The sequence below is a fragment of the Gossypium hirsutum genome, chromosome D12, assembly GCF_007990345.1.
Source record: "Gossypium hirsutum isolate 1008001.06 chromosome D12, Gossypium_hirsutum_v2.1, whole genome shotgun sequence".
NCBI classification, from domain to species: domain Eukaryota; kingdom Viridiplantae; phylum Streptophyta; class Magnoliopsida; order Malvales; family Malvaceae; genus Gossypium; species Gossypium hirsutum.
In genome coordinates, this window is record NC_053448.1 from 44,301,683 (window position 1) to 44,320,692 (window position 19,010).

Genomic DNA, 19,010 nt, shown 5'->3' on the forward strand with positions numbered 1-19,010 from the left:
TTCCTCACCGTTCCTTCTTTCGGTCTTTCACCACTATTCATCAGCTCTCTCTCTTCTGTCACCTTTTCTCCTGATCCTTTTTTGTTTACACCACTCATGCACGAACAGTCCTTCCTGAACCATCTTTAACCCCGATTTAGTCATTCTTCACCAACGCAGTACCAACATCAGCCTTCTTACCTATCGATTTCCCTGTCCCCGTTTATTTCTGCTTCCATCAGCCGCACCTACGCCACCGTTGATAGCCCTCCATTGCCATCCTCAACTACTGCCGATGACTACTCAAAACCCCACCATTTGGCCCATTACCTTTTTCTTTTTTTATTATATTTATTATATTTAGTTTTATCATTATTTAGTATTATTATTGTCATACCTAATACTATCATTACTATTATTAGTTTATCTATTTAGTTTAGCACTCATGTTAGAACTCAATAGTTAGTTGTTTTATTATTTAGTTTTATTATTATTTTATTTATTTACTTTAGTATTAGTTTTGGTTTTTGTTTTAAGCATGGTTGTTAGTTTTAATTTTGTGATTTGGTGTTCATTTTAAGATAAATTGCTTGTTGATTGGCGTTATTTATTATGCTAATTTATCTATTTACTCAATTAATTGTTGGTGATACTACTTTTTCTTAGTTATCTGATATTTAAGTTTATATTTTATTTCAGGTATATCATGACGAATACTCGCGGTAAATCTAAGGTCATTGTCCCCACTTTTAAAAAGCGAAAGACACCGGGGGTGACCTCGTCCCTATTCCTTCTCCATTCGCGAGACACCTAAGTCTCTAGTTCCCTTCGAGACCTCAAGAGGACCTATATCAGCAGTTACGGTAGAGAACCTTAGGATTAGGCTATTGTATCGATTAAGCGACCCTACAGGAGATACACTTGGTCGATGGAGTGCGCGCACTGATTGAGACAGCTCCATGGGATAGACTTTTCTCCATCGTCAGGCCTACCTACTCAGAGCTTACATTAGAGTTCTACTCGACATTATTCTGCAGCATGCGATGTCGAAAGCTGATGAGCCATGTACTGTTTCATTTTGATTGGGTGGTACGACGCATTATTTAAGCATCCCGGGTTTTAGAGTGGCCCTTGGTATCTACCTTGGTGGGTCTTTGTTGGTCCAATATAGCAGAGATAACGACACCTTATAATCCAAGCCAGTCGAGCCCACATGCCTACCTCCTACCTTCTGTTACATCCGCGCTCTTCTTGCACACACATTGACGAGACATAGAGAGAATACTGGGGTTGCGAGCACGATTGATGCTTATTTTTTTTGGTGTATGATGTAGCACGCCTCATCAATCTTGCATACTTCATCACCCTCGCTTGTTGCCATCAGACTGACTGCAGTAGGAATGGTCATATCTGTTTGAGCCCTTACGTGACTCGCCTAGCGAGGTATTTTGGCCTCATTAATACTCCAAAGTAGACATCCTCATTTATGATGGTTGGATAGAAGATCCTGCAGGGATTATCGATTATGAGTCACATGAGGATGATTGAGCGGTAGCATAGAGTGCGTCCCTGTCGATATATACTGTCTCATTCCAATCCTTAGGATGAGCACGAGGAGTTTCCAAATGATGATCTTCCTCATCATGCGAACCCACCTCATTCCCCTCTGCTTTTGAGTCACTCTATCGCTGCTCTTATTGTTACATTCAAGGACCTCTCTAAGCGATTTGACCATTTTGAGCAGCGATGCTTTGATCGATTCGATAGCATTGAGGCGTATTTGGATTAGATTTCTCAGCATCTCCATATCTTTCATGCTGATCATGTGCCTCATGATCCTGACACTTTTCACGACGACGATCACTGATCTGTTTTGTTTTATTTGCTTTATTTATACTATTTTCGGTTGTACTTTTATTTTTAGTTGTTTTATTTTGATTTGTGAGACTTTTTAATTTTTAATTTGATTTTGAACCTTGCTATTATTTTTGTAATTTTGATGGTTATTTTTATCATTTCACTATTTTGGAGATTTCATCCAAATTCAAGGCAGTTTCAATTCTCTCCCTCTCTTATGATATTATGCTTCTTCTATGATTATATTTGTTTGTACATTGAGGATAATGTACATCTTAAGTGTGGGAAGATTGTTTGTATATTTGTGATAAAATTATTGAATTATTTGTTGTGTTTAAGTAATTTTCTTATACCCTCCATTAGAGTGAATTTTTTTATGTGGAATTTTTATTGATGTTGTTTTGGATTAATTTGTAAATTTTTATGTATTGGTTGATTTATAATTTAAGACACGAGAGAGTCAAGCATGATAAGTTGTTTTTCAAAAATAAATATTTTAGGTTGTCTCTCTAAATTAAAGTTTTATCTTAAAATTTTAAATTTGCAAGTTTGACATAAAAACCATAACTTTTGTGAGCTTTGAGTCTATAAAGCATATATTTATTCGTGCTCATCTTATTTGTGATTGAGAGTATGTCGATTTGATTTGTTATTCTAGAATTTGCTTTGATTATATATGTTGAGACCACATTATTGATTTGATATACTGAGATGATAGAGGTACTTAGGATTTACCCTATTTAACCTTTAACCACCTTAATTGTTGCGTTAGCCCCTAGTAAACCCCATTGATCTTAACATGTTTTTTTATTAACCCGTTAATGTTAACCCTTAACCCAAAACTATGTTGTAAATGTATCCTTTTTATTGACTACCTTTTTGTTGAGATTTGATTTTGTTAGTTGCCTAACTATGTTTCATCAATTGTATTGCTGAATTTTATTCTTATTTAAAAAAATTTCAAAAAATATATAAAAAAATTGATTGAGCTTGAAAAGTTAGTTTCATATTCTGTTGAAAAGCTCATTTCTATTTGTGAGTATTCTTGTTGATGAAGTTTCTTTTAATTCAGCAATTGATTATTTTTTCTAGTTTGGTAACTTATCAACTCGATCTTGATTATAACCAACTTTTCTGGCCTTGTCCACACCCTTAACCTAAGCCCCATTACAACATTTTAAAAACCTTTGATTGGTGTGTCATCTTATTTTATAGTGGTAGAGATTTGATTTTCAAACAAGCTTATGGTAATAGCATTTCTCATTCGACTGTTGAGTGCCTAATATTTGAACCTTAAACACTTTGAATACTTTGAGTGATCTTTAGTGAGGATGTCAATTCTTATTGATTTTTAATTGAAGGTAACTATTTAGATAAGGGGAGACACATACATTTTTGGTGCTTTAAAAAATTCGGTTTGAACTGGTTGAATCTTTAGTGTCCTTTTGATTGAATTTCCAATGCATAATTGTTTGTGAATTACCTTAAAGCATTATTGATGAAAATGAAAAATTGAGAAAAGTTAACTTGAATGTGGGATGAGGATTTTGTTTGAGGATAAGAAAACGCTTAAGTGTGGGGATATTTGATGAATACCAAAAGTAACATGTTTTAGCCTCATTCTTAATTCGCTTTTGGATGATTATTTGATGTAAAATGGTGAATTTTGTGCTCCTAATCATTTCAATTCATGTTTCTATACTTAGAAAAGCATTTTGAAGCAAAAGGAGCGAAAAACGAGCGAAAATAAAAAAATCAGAGTAAAGTACAAGGGCCACACGGGTTGGACCCTCCCACACGGCCATGTGCCAGACCATGTGAAAATCACGAACTACACTCCGAAAACACGGAAAAATACAATTTTTAGGTTTTTCGAGCATTTTAAGATCTATATGTACCAAATATAAGAAGAGATGAGTAAATCGTCATAGAATATTGAAGAAAAAACTCAAAAAAACACCATTGAAGCTGACTCTGAAGCAAATTTCCATTAAGATTGAAGATCTCCTTTTGATTTCTTTGACATTTATTATGAGTTTTCTTGTTTCTTGTGGTTATATTGTCTTTGAGATGTTTTTATTTGCGATTATGAACTAATTTTCTAAATACCTAGGAAGATGAAGCGTAGGATTAATTCTGTTATTTGATTTCTATTTTTACGCAATAAATACTTGGATCTTGTTCTCAATTATGTGTGCTTAATTCTTGGTTTAATGTTTCTAGACTATTAATCCATGTTTGATGTGCTTGAATTAGAGGAGGAATAGACCTTGTTTAAGAGTAGATTTAGCATAATTGAGTGGAGTTGCATGCAATCCTAGAAATAGGATGACATAAATCCAATATATTAGAGTCAAATCTAATAGTGGGGTCTATATATCGAGTTAATGCGACAATAAGAGTTTTAATTAGAAAGAAATTTCAATTAATAAAGCTAGAGTCAGTTGCTCTTACTCTCGGAAGATATATTAGCATAATTTAGGGATTTCTACAGATCAAGATACTATGTGAAAAATTGCGTAATTTAAATTGATAATGACAGATGAAATTTACATGGATTCTTTCCTGGGTATTGTCTTGCTTTTTGGTTGTTAATCGATTATTTTACTGATTTGTTATTTGTCATGTTCTTTAGTTAATTAAATTGGTTAATTTTAGTTTTAATCAATCACTTCAATTTGCCAGTTAAATAATAGAAAGATGATAATTACTAGTACTTTTAGTCTTCGTGGGAACGATATCTTTGCTCACCATAGCTATACTATTAATTGATAGGTGTACTTATCTTTATCGAATTTTTAGGTGAATAAAATTCCTTTTTCTTTTAATTGCAACTTTTTTTAATTTGATTCTTTTTTTTTTGCCCTTATCAGTCCTTTAACTTAAAAACTTTATTAGTTTTGGTTTATGTGATATCGTGGTACTTTAACATTGTGTCACGTCATTACTTAAAAAATTATTATTATTTTAACAAAAATTTAAACAATGACATGATACAACCTCAAAAATACTATACCATCATAGAGACTAAAATTAAAAAATTACCAAATTTAAATACTAAGGCTTACCTTATTTCTTTTTCATACTATAATAAAAAATATGGCATTCTTTCCAATCATATTTATGAAGCATACAAGCTTCGCTAAGAGTTATTAGACATTATCTAATAGTAATATATTATATTAATAATGTGAAATTCGCAAATGGAAACCTATTAACAAAAATGAAGTTAAAAGAAAATTTAGTTTTAAAAATTGTGTTATCATCTAATTCATTAAATTAGAATTATATTTACAAGTATATTGAATATTAAGCCATATACCATATATAAAATAAACAGTTATAATGATAAATTTAATTTCCAAGTTTATTTATTTTGTGATTTTGATATTTATTTTATTTTTTAAATATTTTAGTCTTCAATCTCAAAATTTAGTTAAATTGATTTCTTTTTGGATGAAAATATTTATTGAACTATTAAAATTTTAATAGTATTGGTATGATCACTTGCATGACAATTTACGCATAATTTATAAAAATTTAAAAATTCGATAAATTTCAAAAAAAATCAATTTTTTTTAAAAAATTATCCATGTTACTATTGGAGATTGTCACGTCAATGACATTAAAATTTTAATAATTTAATCAGTTTTTTCATCCAAAAAATTGTTAAAATTGAAAGCTAAAATGATTTTAAATAAAAAAAAAAAGGTTAGAGTGAAAAAGTGAATAAATATTAAAAGTTAGATTTATTTCATAAAAAATTGAGTTCATTTGCCGAAGTAATTAAGAATTTTATCCAAAACATTTGAAAAACTAGGAATCAATCAATTGATAAAGCTATTTGATTAAGCCCCAAGTTGCACAAAGGTGTCTATTTAATTAAACGATTAAGCAATGAAAGAAGTAACTATAAGAATGCAGAAATGCTGAGCAGAACGTTAACCTGTTTAAGCATTCGAGTTTTCAAACCTTCGAACTTTTCCTACAATTATTAGAATATTAATGTTTGAATTCAAACATAATAAGGTTATTGTTTAAGATTTTGACTTTTGAAGTAATACTGATCCATGTTCCCTCTTAACTATAATTAATTATTAATTTGTTATTTAATTATTCCAAACTTAAGATATTTTCGGGTCTTATATGTGGAAAATGTGTTTCCTTAACTATTGCTAATACGTTTATAATTACTTGAGTTTGATATTTTTCTCTATTATCATATATGTATTATTTTTTGGTCTAATTTTATATATGTATTTGATAAAATTATATATTTTGATACTTAGAGGTAATGGTGTTAACTTATTCGATTTTTAAGATTGATTTTATGAATGTTAATTGCTAATATTATAAGATTTAAATATTTCATGATTTTGTTAATAGAATAAATTTAGTGTTAAATGCAAATTTGTTTAATTTTGTGTTTAATTTGCCAAATACAATCATATGGATACAATTTACTTTTGATTTAATATTATTAGCTTATTATGAATTTTCATCAAATCAACTTTAAAACCTGAATTAAATACTAATAAATTAACATTATTATCTTCAAGTACCAAAGTGTATAACTTTTGTCAAATAAAGACATCATATTGGATCAAAAATTAACACATGTACCAAATTAAAAAAAATATATGTTAAATTCAAGTACCATATTATACATCAAGCCTATAATTAACTTTATTTAAAAATAAGTGGAAATATTGATTAAATCCAAAAATATATAGTATTGGGAAGCTTCATTAACCGTTTCAGCACCAGCAAGCTACCACAGGTTTCCGCACACAACTCCGAGGGTTTTCAAACGAGGTATTTTGCAATATTATATGTTAGTTGGGATCTAAAATATTTTAGTGTAAAATTTTCAAGATTTGTGATTATTTTTGTTAACAACTTCGGTTTTAAAGTTTAAATATAATATTTTTATAAAAATAGTAGAATATATTTACCATTACACTTACTATTTTCTAAATTTACTGGCTTTGATTTACGCAAAATATCGAACTTATGAAATGCTAATTCAACTTTCCCATATTACTAAAGCAATACCTTCTTCAGTTTATGAGGTAAATAATATGGGTTTAAAATTTGATTTACATACTATGCGTCAAATTTGAGATAGTGATTAACACCTAAATTAATAATTAGGCTAGCGAAATGACCTATATGATATTAATAAATTGAAACATTTTAAGATTCATAACTAATTTAAATTTTAAACTATAATTTGAGGATGTCAGGTGAAATTATACCATTTTATTAACCGAATAGTGATTTTTTATTCTATTTGTATCTTATACTTGCCGGTCAAATCATGAATCAATGAGCCAATCAGCACTGATTTAATACATGCAAAGAAGAAGCATGTTTGCGCGTATTGACTAGGCTATTATATCCTTCCTTTTGGTGTCAAAATAATAAGTGATAGCTGGCAAATCCGATCCAAAATCCACCGTCAATAACCTAACCCCATTCGGGGGGAAAAAGTGTAGTGACAAAAAATTAAAAAATGGAATTTGGGTTCACGTCCTACGTACTTTGTAGACTTTTCATGCATTACTGGCTAGATATTACCTTCACCTGAAAGTGAACGCATTTTAGCTTACATTAGGTTACGTCACAATCATGATTTGCGTGCAAAAACCTGTATAGCAAATTTATAAATTATAACTTGAAATTGTAGTTATATATTCAAATTTTATTATTTTAGATTTATTTACATGTAAAATGATATTGATATTCTCAAAATAATACTTATTTATAAGATGAATAATTATTTTTAATAATTTTACAACTCAATGAAACACTTTTAAATCATTCATAAAACATGGTCCAGACCACACCAGGAAGGCAGGTGCTTGTTTTATGGCTGGAACACAAGCTCCTCATTGTGACTAGTAGCCAGATATCACAGTCGTGTTGAATTATCATAACGTAAGAAAAGAAATAGAAAAAAAGAAGAAGCCAAAGCACCGAAATTAAAAATTAAGTTCAAATATGCTTCAAAGTTTCCTACCTTTCGTGTATTTGAAATTTAATTATTTTATTTTCAAGAAATTATTATTATTTTTAAAATTTAAGAATACAAATTAAATTGTTAAAATTATTATTTTTTGTTAATTCACATTTTTTAAAACGTCAATTTTTATATATTATCAAGTAAGTATTTTTTGTAATTTCAAGATGTAAAATTAAAAATTTTAACAAATTAGAACTAAAATTTTAAATTTAATAAGTAAAGTGACTAAACTCTAAAATATAAAAATAAAAAAAATAAATTTCAAATATATTAAAAATTGCAGAGTATATATCCCATGAGTAAAGAATAAAACAACCATAGTTTTCACCAGTGACGGAGTAAGAAAATTATTTGGGAGGGACGAAATTAAATTGTATATTTTTATGATAGTAAAAATGCAATCTTTATAATTTTTAAAGGATTAAATCAAATTTTTATTATTTTTGAGGGCCAAACTATAATTTTACCGTTATTAATTTAAAAATTTATAAATTATAAAAGACCTAAATGAAAATTTTTTTCATTTTAGAGGGAGCCAGACCTGCTTGCACTGACACCGCCACTAGTTTTCACCAAAGAATTATATTTGATGTATTAATATTATATAATTAATTTATACATGATTAGTGAATCATAATATATCAATGATTAGAAAATATAATCATTTTGATTATATATTATTTTAAGAAATCTCTTTTATCATTTTTATTCTTGTTCTCTCTTTTATCTCGTTTATCTGTATTTATATACGATTTTATATCTCTCTTGTAACCATAGTCAGAGTTTTTGAAGTAGGGATGGTATTAAAGTGAGGCAGGAACTAATATTGTTAAATTCATCATCGTTCTATAATTGGTACGGATTGTTTTACCATCCGCCCTGTTCCATTATAAATGTATAATCTAGAGAAATTACTATCATCTCCATCGATGTTGGATACATTCATCCCCGCCACACTTCACTCCATTTCAATTTAAATTTTGTTACTTATTTTTAATATTTTCAATCTTTTTAAAGTTAAATAAATATTTAAACATAATTTTTTAAAATTATATTTAAACATAAAATATATCGATTTTTTTCTATATTACATTATTACATTTTTACCCTTTTAATAGTTTATATATACAAAGATAATAGTGCAGGTGGGGGTAGGACAAACAATTACCATAACTGTTCTATACTCACTATCCAAAAGAGAAAAAAAACCCACCACGCCCTGCCTCGCATCCACTTTTTAAAAGAAAAAAATCTGCTCCATTCGGAACGAATCGTTTCGGAATCTATTGGATGGTTCGGGTTTTGCCATATCTATTCCCAAGTCTCAATATAATTTTCTTGGGTTCAAGAAAGTTTTTCCAAAATATGGGTATGGGGCAAATTTTCAGAAATATTTTAATAAGGTAAAATTGAATAATAAATTTTTAAAAGATTATTGATTAATTTATGATTTAATTATTTTTAAATGGATTAAATAATATTTACTATATATTAACTTAAAAATCCGGGATTAAACTAAAAAAAAAAATTCATTTTTGGGCGAATGTCACTTTCGCCTATGGAGGTTGCGTCTTAGGCCAGTTGGAATCTTTGGTTGTGAATTATGTTGGACTTGGACGTGAAGCCTTTAAATTTTGGATAATACCGAAAAAAAAGTTATCAATGAGTTTACCAAATAACTGAAATTAATTTTCAATTTTTCTTTCATTAACAAAGAAGTATTTATTAGGTAATAAAATGTGATAGGTGACTCGACATCTAAAGCCTGTTAGTTTTAAAATCATGATATTTGGTTTTTAACTCATAAATAATTCGATACTTTGAAAATTATTCATCATAGGTTGATTTAATTAATTTATGTATATACGATATAAATTATGAAAATATAAAAAAAGTCTTCAAAAATAATATTTATTATTTAAATTATATACAAATTTATGTAAAAAATATATTTATAAAAAATAAAACTTTAGTAGTAATAGTAAGTTTAATTTGCTTGGACACACAGCAAAAGGGTTCGGCAGCGAAAAACCTAAGAATCTACATCTACAAATGTTACAAAGTGCCGTTAGGTTAATAATTAGGTGGAGTTGTTTCATTTTGTATAATTTATGTATATTTTTTTTTATTTTAAAGGAAAATATATAAATAAAATTATAAAAGATAATTATCAAGCCATAAACATTTCACACGACCTTGTATATGCGCCACCTATAAAAGATTCCAATGGGAAATTAGGCAAAATTAGGAGATTTCATGATAATTAAAACTATTTTGGTAGTAGGTAAGCCGTATATATGTTGAAAATTTTTCTGAACAGCTAGCTCGGCTAGTTGGTTTCCCAGTTCATGTGGGATATTATATAATTTGCAATTCATCGAGATGAATGACGCGTTTTTAATCAAATATTTGCAGTTGACTTGACTCCAATTTATTAATAAATGTATGGTCTACCACTGCAATTCTCTAAAAGTAAAAGACAAATACGACTTTGTATACTTTTTCTTCACTCTCTATATATAGACCTAATGCTCCAATACATATCTTCCAAATCAGCTTAGCATAATCTTCTTTTGTTACAAGCAATGGCTTCGAAGCTGATATGCTCTATTTTAATGATATGTCACCTTGTTCTTCTTCCTTTGTTCATATATCCTTCCTTTGCAGATAGTCTCCCATCGGATCCGGTCTCCCCCGGATCTGTTTGCAAGTCCACCCCAGACCCTTCTTATTGCAGATCCGTGTTACCAAATCAAACCACCAATGTGTACAACTATGGGCGTTTCTCTGTTCGTAAGTCTCTGTCGCAATCCAGGAAATTCGTTAACTTGGTCGAGAAGTACTTACGGAAGTACCGCCAATCGTTATCCGTGTCCGCCATTCGTGCTTTGGAGGATTGCCGGTTTCTAGCTGACCTCAACATGGATTTCTTGTTGAGCTCTTTTAAGACCGTGAATGCCACTAGTTCAACTCTGTCCAATGTCGAAGCTGACGACGTACAAACTTTTTTGAGTGCTATTTTAACTAATCAGCAGACCTGTTTGGACGGCTTACAATCAACTTCTTCAGCTTGGAGCATAAGGAATGGCATCTCGGTTCCTCTCACAAATGACACAAAGCTTTACAGTGTTTCGTTGGCTCTTTTTACTAAAGGATGGGTTCCTAAGAGGAAGAAGAAGGCTACGTGGCAGCCTAGTAGCAGCAAGCAACTAGGCTTTAAACATGGGCGTTTGCTTATGAGAATGTCGAGCCGAGCACGCTCGATTTATGAGACTGTAAGCCGAAGAAAGCTTCTTCAAACGAACAACACTGATGAAGAGGTCTTGGTGAGTGATATTGTGACGGTGAGTCAGGATGGTAGTGGGAATTTCACTAACATCAATGATGCTATATCTGCGGCTCCAAATAACACCAATGGTGCAAATGGTTACTTTGTAATTTACATCACTGCTGGTGTCTATCAAGAGTACGTTTCAATTGCTAAGAACAAAAAGTACTTGATGATGATTGGTGATGGTATCAATCAGACAATCATCACTGGAAACCGTAGTGTTGTCGACGGATGGACAACATTTAATTCTGCAACTTTTGGTAAGTTTCAATTTTCAATTAGATTAACTACATGTGAACCTGTATAAGTAAAAATGAGCTTAACCTGACATATTTTATTCATTATTACAGCTGTGGTGGCTCCAAACTTTGTTGCGATAAACATGACATTTCAGAACACAGCTGGGGCAATCAAGCACCAAGCAGTCGCACTTAGAAATGGAGCCGATTTATCAGCATTTTATAGCTGTAGTTTTGAAGGATATCAAGATACGCTATACACTCATTCCTTAAGGCAGTTCTACAGAGATTGTGATATCTACGGCACCGTTGATTTCATATTTGGAAATGCCGCGGTAGTTCTTCAGAACTGCAACATATACCCTCGACAACCAATGAGCGGCCAATTCAATGCCATCACAGCACAAGGCCGTACTGATCCTAACCAAAACACAGGCATATCGATTCATGACTGCAATATCATGCCCGCTGATGATCTAGCCTCTAGCAATACCACATTCAAAACGTATTTGGGGAGACCATGGAAGGAGTATTCGAGGACTGTATACATGCAGAATTTCATGGGCAGTTTGATAGATCCTGCTGGTTGGAGAGAATGGAACGGGGATTTTGCACTTAGTACATTGTACTATGCCGAGTACGACAATAGTGGACCGGGTTCGAACACTTCGAGTCGGGTCACATGGTCTGGTTATCATACGATTAATGCTACTGATGCTGCTAATTTTACAGTGTCGGGATTCTTGTTGGGAAACGATTGGTTACCGAATACGGGAGTGCCTTACACCGCAAGCTTACTAGCATGAGCAACTAATTGGAAAATGAAAAATTCGTTCTTTTTTTTTTTTTAAATTGATTTTTAGATTATATAATAAATGTAAACTTAAGCATGCAATATCCTCGTAAGTGTAATGTTTACAGCTTACGTTAACTGATACCAATAATTTCAAATTTTAAAAGAGAACAAGACTGCTATAAGTCTATTTCGATCGTTCTTTATCCAATTCAATCATGTATAAGTTAGTTATAACTGTCATCTTGGTCAGTTGGTGTACTAAACTTTTTATAGGACATCTTGAACTAAACTTCGTAACAATAAATAATTGGTTATCTTACTTTGAAAGGAACAAATATCATTACGAAACAACTTTTTCCATTTGAAGTCAATTAAAAAAGAGAGGACACTAATGGTCACTTTTGTTTACCTCAAGTTACATTTTAGTCATTTTTGTTTAAAATATTATATTTTAGTTACTTACGTTATCGTGTTGTAACGTTTTAGTCCACTGAGCCGTTAATTGTCATTAACGATATAATGATAAGCTGACGTGGCACGTTAAATCATCATTTCAAACAATAATTTTAGGTTAAATTATACAATCGGTCCCCATATTTTTTTATTTTGAGCAATTTAATTTTTTTTATGTTCTTCAAACTTTCCCTTTATTTTTTCATTCTCTTTTGTTTCTCCCTCTGTTTTCCTACCTTCTCCATTTATTTTATCATATCAGGAAGTCGAATTGGCAGTGAAGAAAAAAGCAGGAAGTCGAAAGCTATCATTGCCCATAACCAAAACCCATACCATGCTTCTTTCTTCACTGCCAATTCGACTTCCTGATATGTTAAAAGAAATTGAGAAGGTAGAAAAATAGAGGGAGAAGCAAAAGAGAATGGAAAATAAAGAAAAAAAAAGGAAAGTTAAAATATTATAAAAGGAAAAAATTAAATTGGTCAAAACGAAAATAGAATATGGGGACCAATTGTATAATTTAACCTAAAAATTTTGTTTGAAATAATGATTTAACGTGCCACGTCAGCTTACCATTACACCGTTAACTGCAATTAACAGCTCAATGACTAAAATGTTACAACACGATAACGTAAATGATTAAAACGTAACATTTCAAATATAAATAATTAAAAGGTAACCTGGGAGAAACAAAAATGAACATAAGTGTAGTTTACCCAAAAAGAAATTGTACATAATCATAACCTTTTTTGGTATTCAAAAATAATAGATTAATATTAAACATCATTTTCAAAAAAAAATCACATCTCATATTTTAAAAATCATTCGAGTTGAGTTTGAATAGGATCGAATTGAATAGAACAAAATAAAAATTTTATATTTTTGATGTTTTAGAATTAAATTTAAATAAAAAGTAGTGATTTTATATGAAAAATTAAACGATCGGTTCAAATCGATCCAAACTATCGGGTTCTTGTTCTTGGACAAGTCCGCCTCTCATTTCCAACAATTACATAGCACAACAGCTTGTTCTATAATTAGGAATAATTAAATTATAGTAGGTAATGAAGCTAAGCGGGGCACATGATTATTTTGGAGCCAAAATATTGGCAATGTCGTAGGCATTGCTGACTAGTTGGCGAAAGTGATTAGTCTTTTCATACAGTTCCTTGTCTTTTCCTGCTTTTTGATTCAGCACGGAGATGCAGGTGTCGGCATCGTCTATGGCGCTTTCCAACTCGATTTTCACTTGTTTGAAATCCCTCGACAGTGTGACTGCCAGCGCATCGTCAAGCTCCTGCATTGCGTCGTCGAAATTTTCCGAGCAATCTTCAAAGTTCTGCTCCGTTGTAGGTTCCAAAATTTTACCGTCAAGGAGCTGCTTCTTGATGTAGACGGAAGCGTTGACGCCATGGTTGGAAGCAACGTTGATAGCTATCAATGCGAGGGCGGCTACATCTTTTGCGTCTTGGGTGGCATGTTCGGCCCCAAGGCTTGAGGTGCAAAGATCCTTGTTCTTTACCTTTTGACAGGTTTCAGTGAGTAAGGGATTGGTAACAGCAGTATTTATAATGGGGAAGAAAGAGAGGGAAATGAAGAAAGATAAAGCCAATGCAACGTTCTTTGCGATAGGCTTCATTGTTTTCTCCTTTAGTTTCTTGAAAAAAATTTCTCCTTCTGGATTCAAAAGCTAAAGGAATTTGTGATCTTATACCTTTTGCATGAAACTCGTTATTCAAAGAAGAATTTTTTTAACGACTGCTTTTGAAGAATCCATAGATAAATGCGCTTAGCCATTCACAATGACCGCTAAAAATAGTGGAAGATTTTGAGAGCTAACCCAGTCCCCAATCATACCTTTTTAATTCACAGCCATTACTTTTGGGCTCCATCTTGAGTGACATTGCTTGTTATTAGGTTGAACTTGATCATAATTCCAATGCCATAGGCCCCTCCAAACCCGAGCCATCCAATTCCACTCCGATCTTTTAGGAAGTATGTGGTCTTAAAAAACAATAACTAGTTTTTGTTTTCATATTTGGATTGATGCGTAGGATTGAATTAAATAAATTTTTAAAAATTAAAAAAAAACATGATTCAATCAATTTTTTAGTTTGGTTCAATTTGTTCGTACTAATTCTTGGGTCAACAGTAGGGGTGAAGCCAAAAAAAAAAAATTAGGAGGGTCAAAATGAAATTTTAATTTTTAATAATATATATCCTTATAATTTTTAAAGGATTAAATTAAATTTTCATAATTTTAGGGAGCCAAAGTGTAATTTTACCTTTACTAATTTAAAATTTTAAAATTTTCTAAAGGGCCAAAACAACAATTTTCCATTCCTGCCAACCCCCCTGGATTCGCCTCTGGTCAACGGCTCTGATGCTTCCCTCCGGATTAGTACCCCGTTCAGTTCTCAATCCAGTCGATCCGGTTCTAACAATCACGACTCTAAGTCTCTATACACTTCGTGCATTTAGAATTTAATTGGTGAATTTCGAGTATCAACTTTAACATCCAAACAGAATCCCGAACTCAACAAAGTTGGTGAATTTCTTTTGTTAGTTAAATGGCATGTACCTAGTAGACTCCTTTTTATATTTAGCTATGTTTAGGATGTTGATTTTGGAAGTTGATAAATGTATATATACTTATCAGGTATATATAATAGTTTGCATGAAAGTGTCATACAAATGGTTAGTGTTTTGTTGATAATGGCATGATTTGATAGTGGTGGAATGCTTATAAAACATATGAAATTGTATTTGAGATGTGGAATAGTATGAATCATGGTAGTAGATAATTTATGCTTGATTGGTGATTTTGGTAAGTGAAAATGATATGTTGATGAATGGTTGAATGTTGAAATTGGTAGTAAGGATGAATATGATCCTTTGAATATGTTTTGGGTATGTTTGGTACATAAAAAATAGTTAATTTAAGCATAAGTGATGGAAATATGTCGTGGCTTAGCATTAGGTGCCATTTGGTGCATTTTTTGCCAAAACAGTATGTCACGTCACAACGAGTTAATTTTAGAGTGTACGTAGGCTCGTATAAGTCAGGAAAGGTTGTATATCATGCTTATGAATTGAAATATTTATGTTTGCTTGAATTATGCTATGATTTAAATGTTTTGCATTGGTAGTTGCTCTAGCAACAAATGTGACATCCTGTTACTCAGACTCGGTGAGTAGGTTAGGTAAAGGGGTGTTACAGGTTAAGTTTGTAAAGACTATAAATACTACTTTGTAAGATTTTAATGGTCACTAAACTAACTATAAATACGACAAAGGCAAGCGCACCTATCGAACAATAGTATAGCTATGGTGAGTAAGGAATATCGTATCCACGAGGATTAAAATTACTAGTAATTATCGTTTTTATATTATTTAGCTGACAAATTAGAGTGATTGTGTTTAATCTAAAATTACTAAACTAATTTATCTAAGAATGCAAAAAAGAATAAATCAAGGAAATAATCGAATAATAACCAATGAGATAGATAATACCCAAGAAAGAATCCACCTAGACTTCACCTTTTATTATGAATCTAAATTAAATGACTTATTCACTTGTGTCTTGATCCATAGAAATCCTTAAATTATGTTAGTATCTCTTTCGAGAGTAAGAACAACTGACTCTAGGTCGATTAATTGAAATCTCTTTCTACTTAAAACCCCCATTTTCGCATTAAATTAATATATGGATTCCCCTATTAGATTTGACTCTAATCCAATAGATTTATGTCGTCCTATTTCTAGGATTGCATGCAACTCTACTCAATTATGCTAGATCTGCTCTTAAACAGGGACTTTTGCTCCAATGAAATAAGCACATTAAACATGAGTTAATATCCCGGAAATATTAAAACAAGAAATAAGCATACATAATTGAGAACAAGAATCAAGTATTTATCATGTAAATCAGAAATCAAATAATAAGATTCATCATAGGTTTCATCCTCCCTAGGTATCTAGGGAATTTAGTTCATAATCCTGAATAGAAACATTTCAAAGTTAGGATAACTACAAGACATAAAGAAACTCAATAAAACTTCGAAAGAAATTAAATTGAGATCTTTGATCTTGAGGGAGATCTGCTTCTGAGTTGATTTTGATGGCGTTCTTTGAGTGTTTTCTTCGAAATTCTCTGATTGCCCCCTTATGTCTTCTTCTAATTGGTATTTATAGACTTTAGAATGCTCAGAAAGCCTAAAATTTGGGTTTTCCTACATATTTGGGAAGCAGGGTGCAATATCGACACAGGTTGGCACATGGGTGTGTGGCCAGCCCATATGGCTCACACAGGCGTGTGCCCAGACCGTGTGGAAATTCTCAGGCCATGTGGATCCTGAAAATAACTCTTTTTGTCTGATTTTGGCTCGTTTTTCACTCCTTTCACTCCCAAATGCTCTCCTAAGTATAGAAACATGAATTTAAAGGATTAGGAGCATCAAATTCACTAATTTTCATAATTAATGATCCAAAAATTCATTAAGAATAGGATTAAAATATGTTATTTTATAGCTTATCAAATATCCCCACACTTAAGCATTTGTTTGTCCTCAAGTAAAATCCTCAACTCTTATTAAGAATTAATCTTTCTCGACTTGTAATTCCCATAAATAATGTCTTAAAATAATTTACAAATAATCATGCATTGACAATTCAACTAAAAGAGCACTAAAGTCTCAAACAATCCAAGCTAACATTTTTAAACACGAAAACATAGGTGTCTCCCATTATTTAAGTAGTTACCTTTAATTCAAAATTAACAAGAATTGACATCCTGACTAAAGATTCACTCAAGCACTTAAAGTGTTTAAGGTTCAACAATAAGCACTCAATAGTCAAACAAGAAAGGTTATTACTATAAGCTTGAATGAAAATCAAATCTCCACCACTATAAAATGAGAAGATACACAAATCAAAAGGTCTTTAAGAGGTTGTAATGGGGCTTAGGTTAAGGGTGTGGAGAAAGGCCGAAAAAGATGGTTAAAATCAAGATTGAATTGATAAATTACCAAACTAGAAAGATAACAAATTTTGAATTAAAAACAAGTGCATAAATCAAGAACTATTCAAGAATAAGAAAACGAGCTTCTTATCAAAATATGAATTTAACTGTTTAAGCTTAATCATAGAACTAAATAATAATCAATATGTCTTCAAGTTTAAATCAACCAATACATAATTATCTACAAATTAATCTAAAACATATCAACAAAAATTCCAAATTGACAAAAATTCATTCTAATGGAATTATGAGAAAATTACTTAAATACAATACATAATTCAGGGATTTTCTAATAATTATATAAATAACCTCCCCACACTTAAGATGTACATTGTCCTCAATTTACAAACAAATATAATCACATAATAAGTATAATATCATAAGAGAGGGAGAAAACTGAAAGTGCTCTGAATATTGGATGAAATTGCCAGAATGGTGAAAAGTGGAATGTAGACAAATCTAGATGTAGTGCATGATTCCGAGCAAACTAATAAGAAAATAAAGACAAATAGTGAAGAAGATTAAAAGGTTACTAACTCGATTAAAACTAACCATAAAGATAAAAATATAGTTCAAAATATAAGAAACAAAATAAGTCTAAGAAAATAATAACAAGAACTAAACACAACAATAAGCATAAACATAAAATAAAAAGAAAAATAAAACAAATAAACTTAATGGTCTTCATCGTCAGAGGCGTTAGTGTCATGAGTCGTTGGTGCTGACGAGGAGATATGGAGATGCTGACAGATCTGCTACAATGTCGCATCAATACTATCAAACCTCTAAAAGTAGTGCTGCTCGAAGCGAGTGAATCGCTCGTAGAGGTCCTCTAAGGTGGCAGCAGAAGAAACAGGACGGTGACTCAAAAGTGGAGGATGAGGTGGGTCCTTGTGATGGAAAGGGACATCATCAGTGAAGTCCTTGGACTCATCTTGAGCGTTAGAACGAGATAATCGGTATTGAGGAGGATCCACTCCACGAAGTCACTTGATCATCCTGTCATGCTCGATATTCTCTGTAGGGACATCTGTCCGGTGAGTGTAAGCAAGGAGGACTGCTCTGGTGTGTCAAGGAGGCCGAAGTGTCGAGCGAGGCGAGTCACATAAGGGCCTAAACAGATAGGTCCCTTTCTGTTGCGGTCTGTCTGATGGCAGAAAATGAGGGCAATGAAGTAGGCTAAATAAAAAATATGCCCTGTGGTCATGCTCCATAAAAAATATGCATCGATGGTACTGATGACTTCGGTGCTCTCTTTCCTACCGGTCAAAGTGTGAGCCAATAGGGCATGAATATACCGTAAGGTCGAA

The 19,010-nt window shown here is 31.6% G+C and overlaps 2 protein-coding genes across 2 annotated transcripts; one reads left to right on the forward strand and one right to left on the reverse strand.

The window, feature by feature from the left end:
* Window positions 1-10,254: 10,254 nt before the first annotated feature.
* Window positions 10,255-12,421, forward strand: LOC107946062 (probable pectinesterase/pectinesterase inhibitor 7). Its single transcript, XM_016880249.2, has 2 exons — window positions 10,255-11,452; window positions 11,543-12,421. The coding sequence occupies exons 1-2, from the start codon at window positions 10,447-10,449 to the stop codon at window positions 12,235-12,237; spliced, it is 1,701 nt and encodes a 566-aa protein (XP_016735738.1). The 5' UTR covers window positions 10,255-10,446; the 3' UTR covers window positions 12,238-12,421.
* A 1,346-nt stretch (window positions 12,422-13,767) lies between these two features.
* Window positions 13,768-14,319, reverse strand: LOC107943217 (pectinesterase inhibitor). The gene has a single exon (XM_016876962.1). It carries the CDS (start codon window positions 14,317-14,319, stop codon window positions 13,768-13,770), a length of 552 nt encoding a protein of 183 aa, XP_016732451.1.
* Window positions 14,320-19,010: the final 4,691 nt, after the last annotated feature.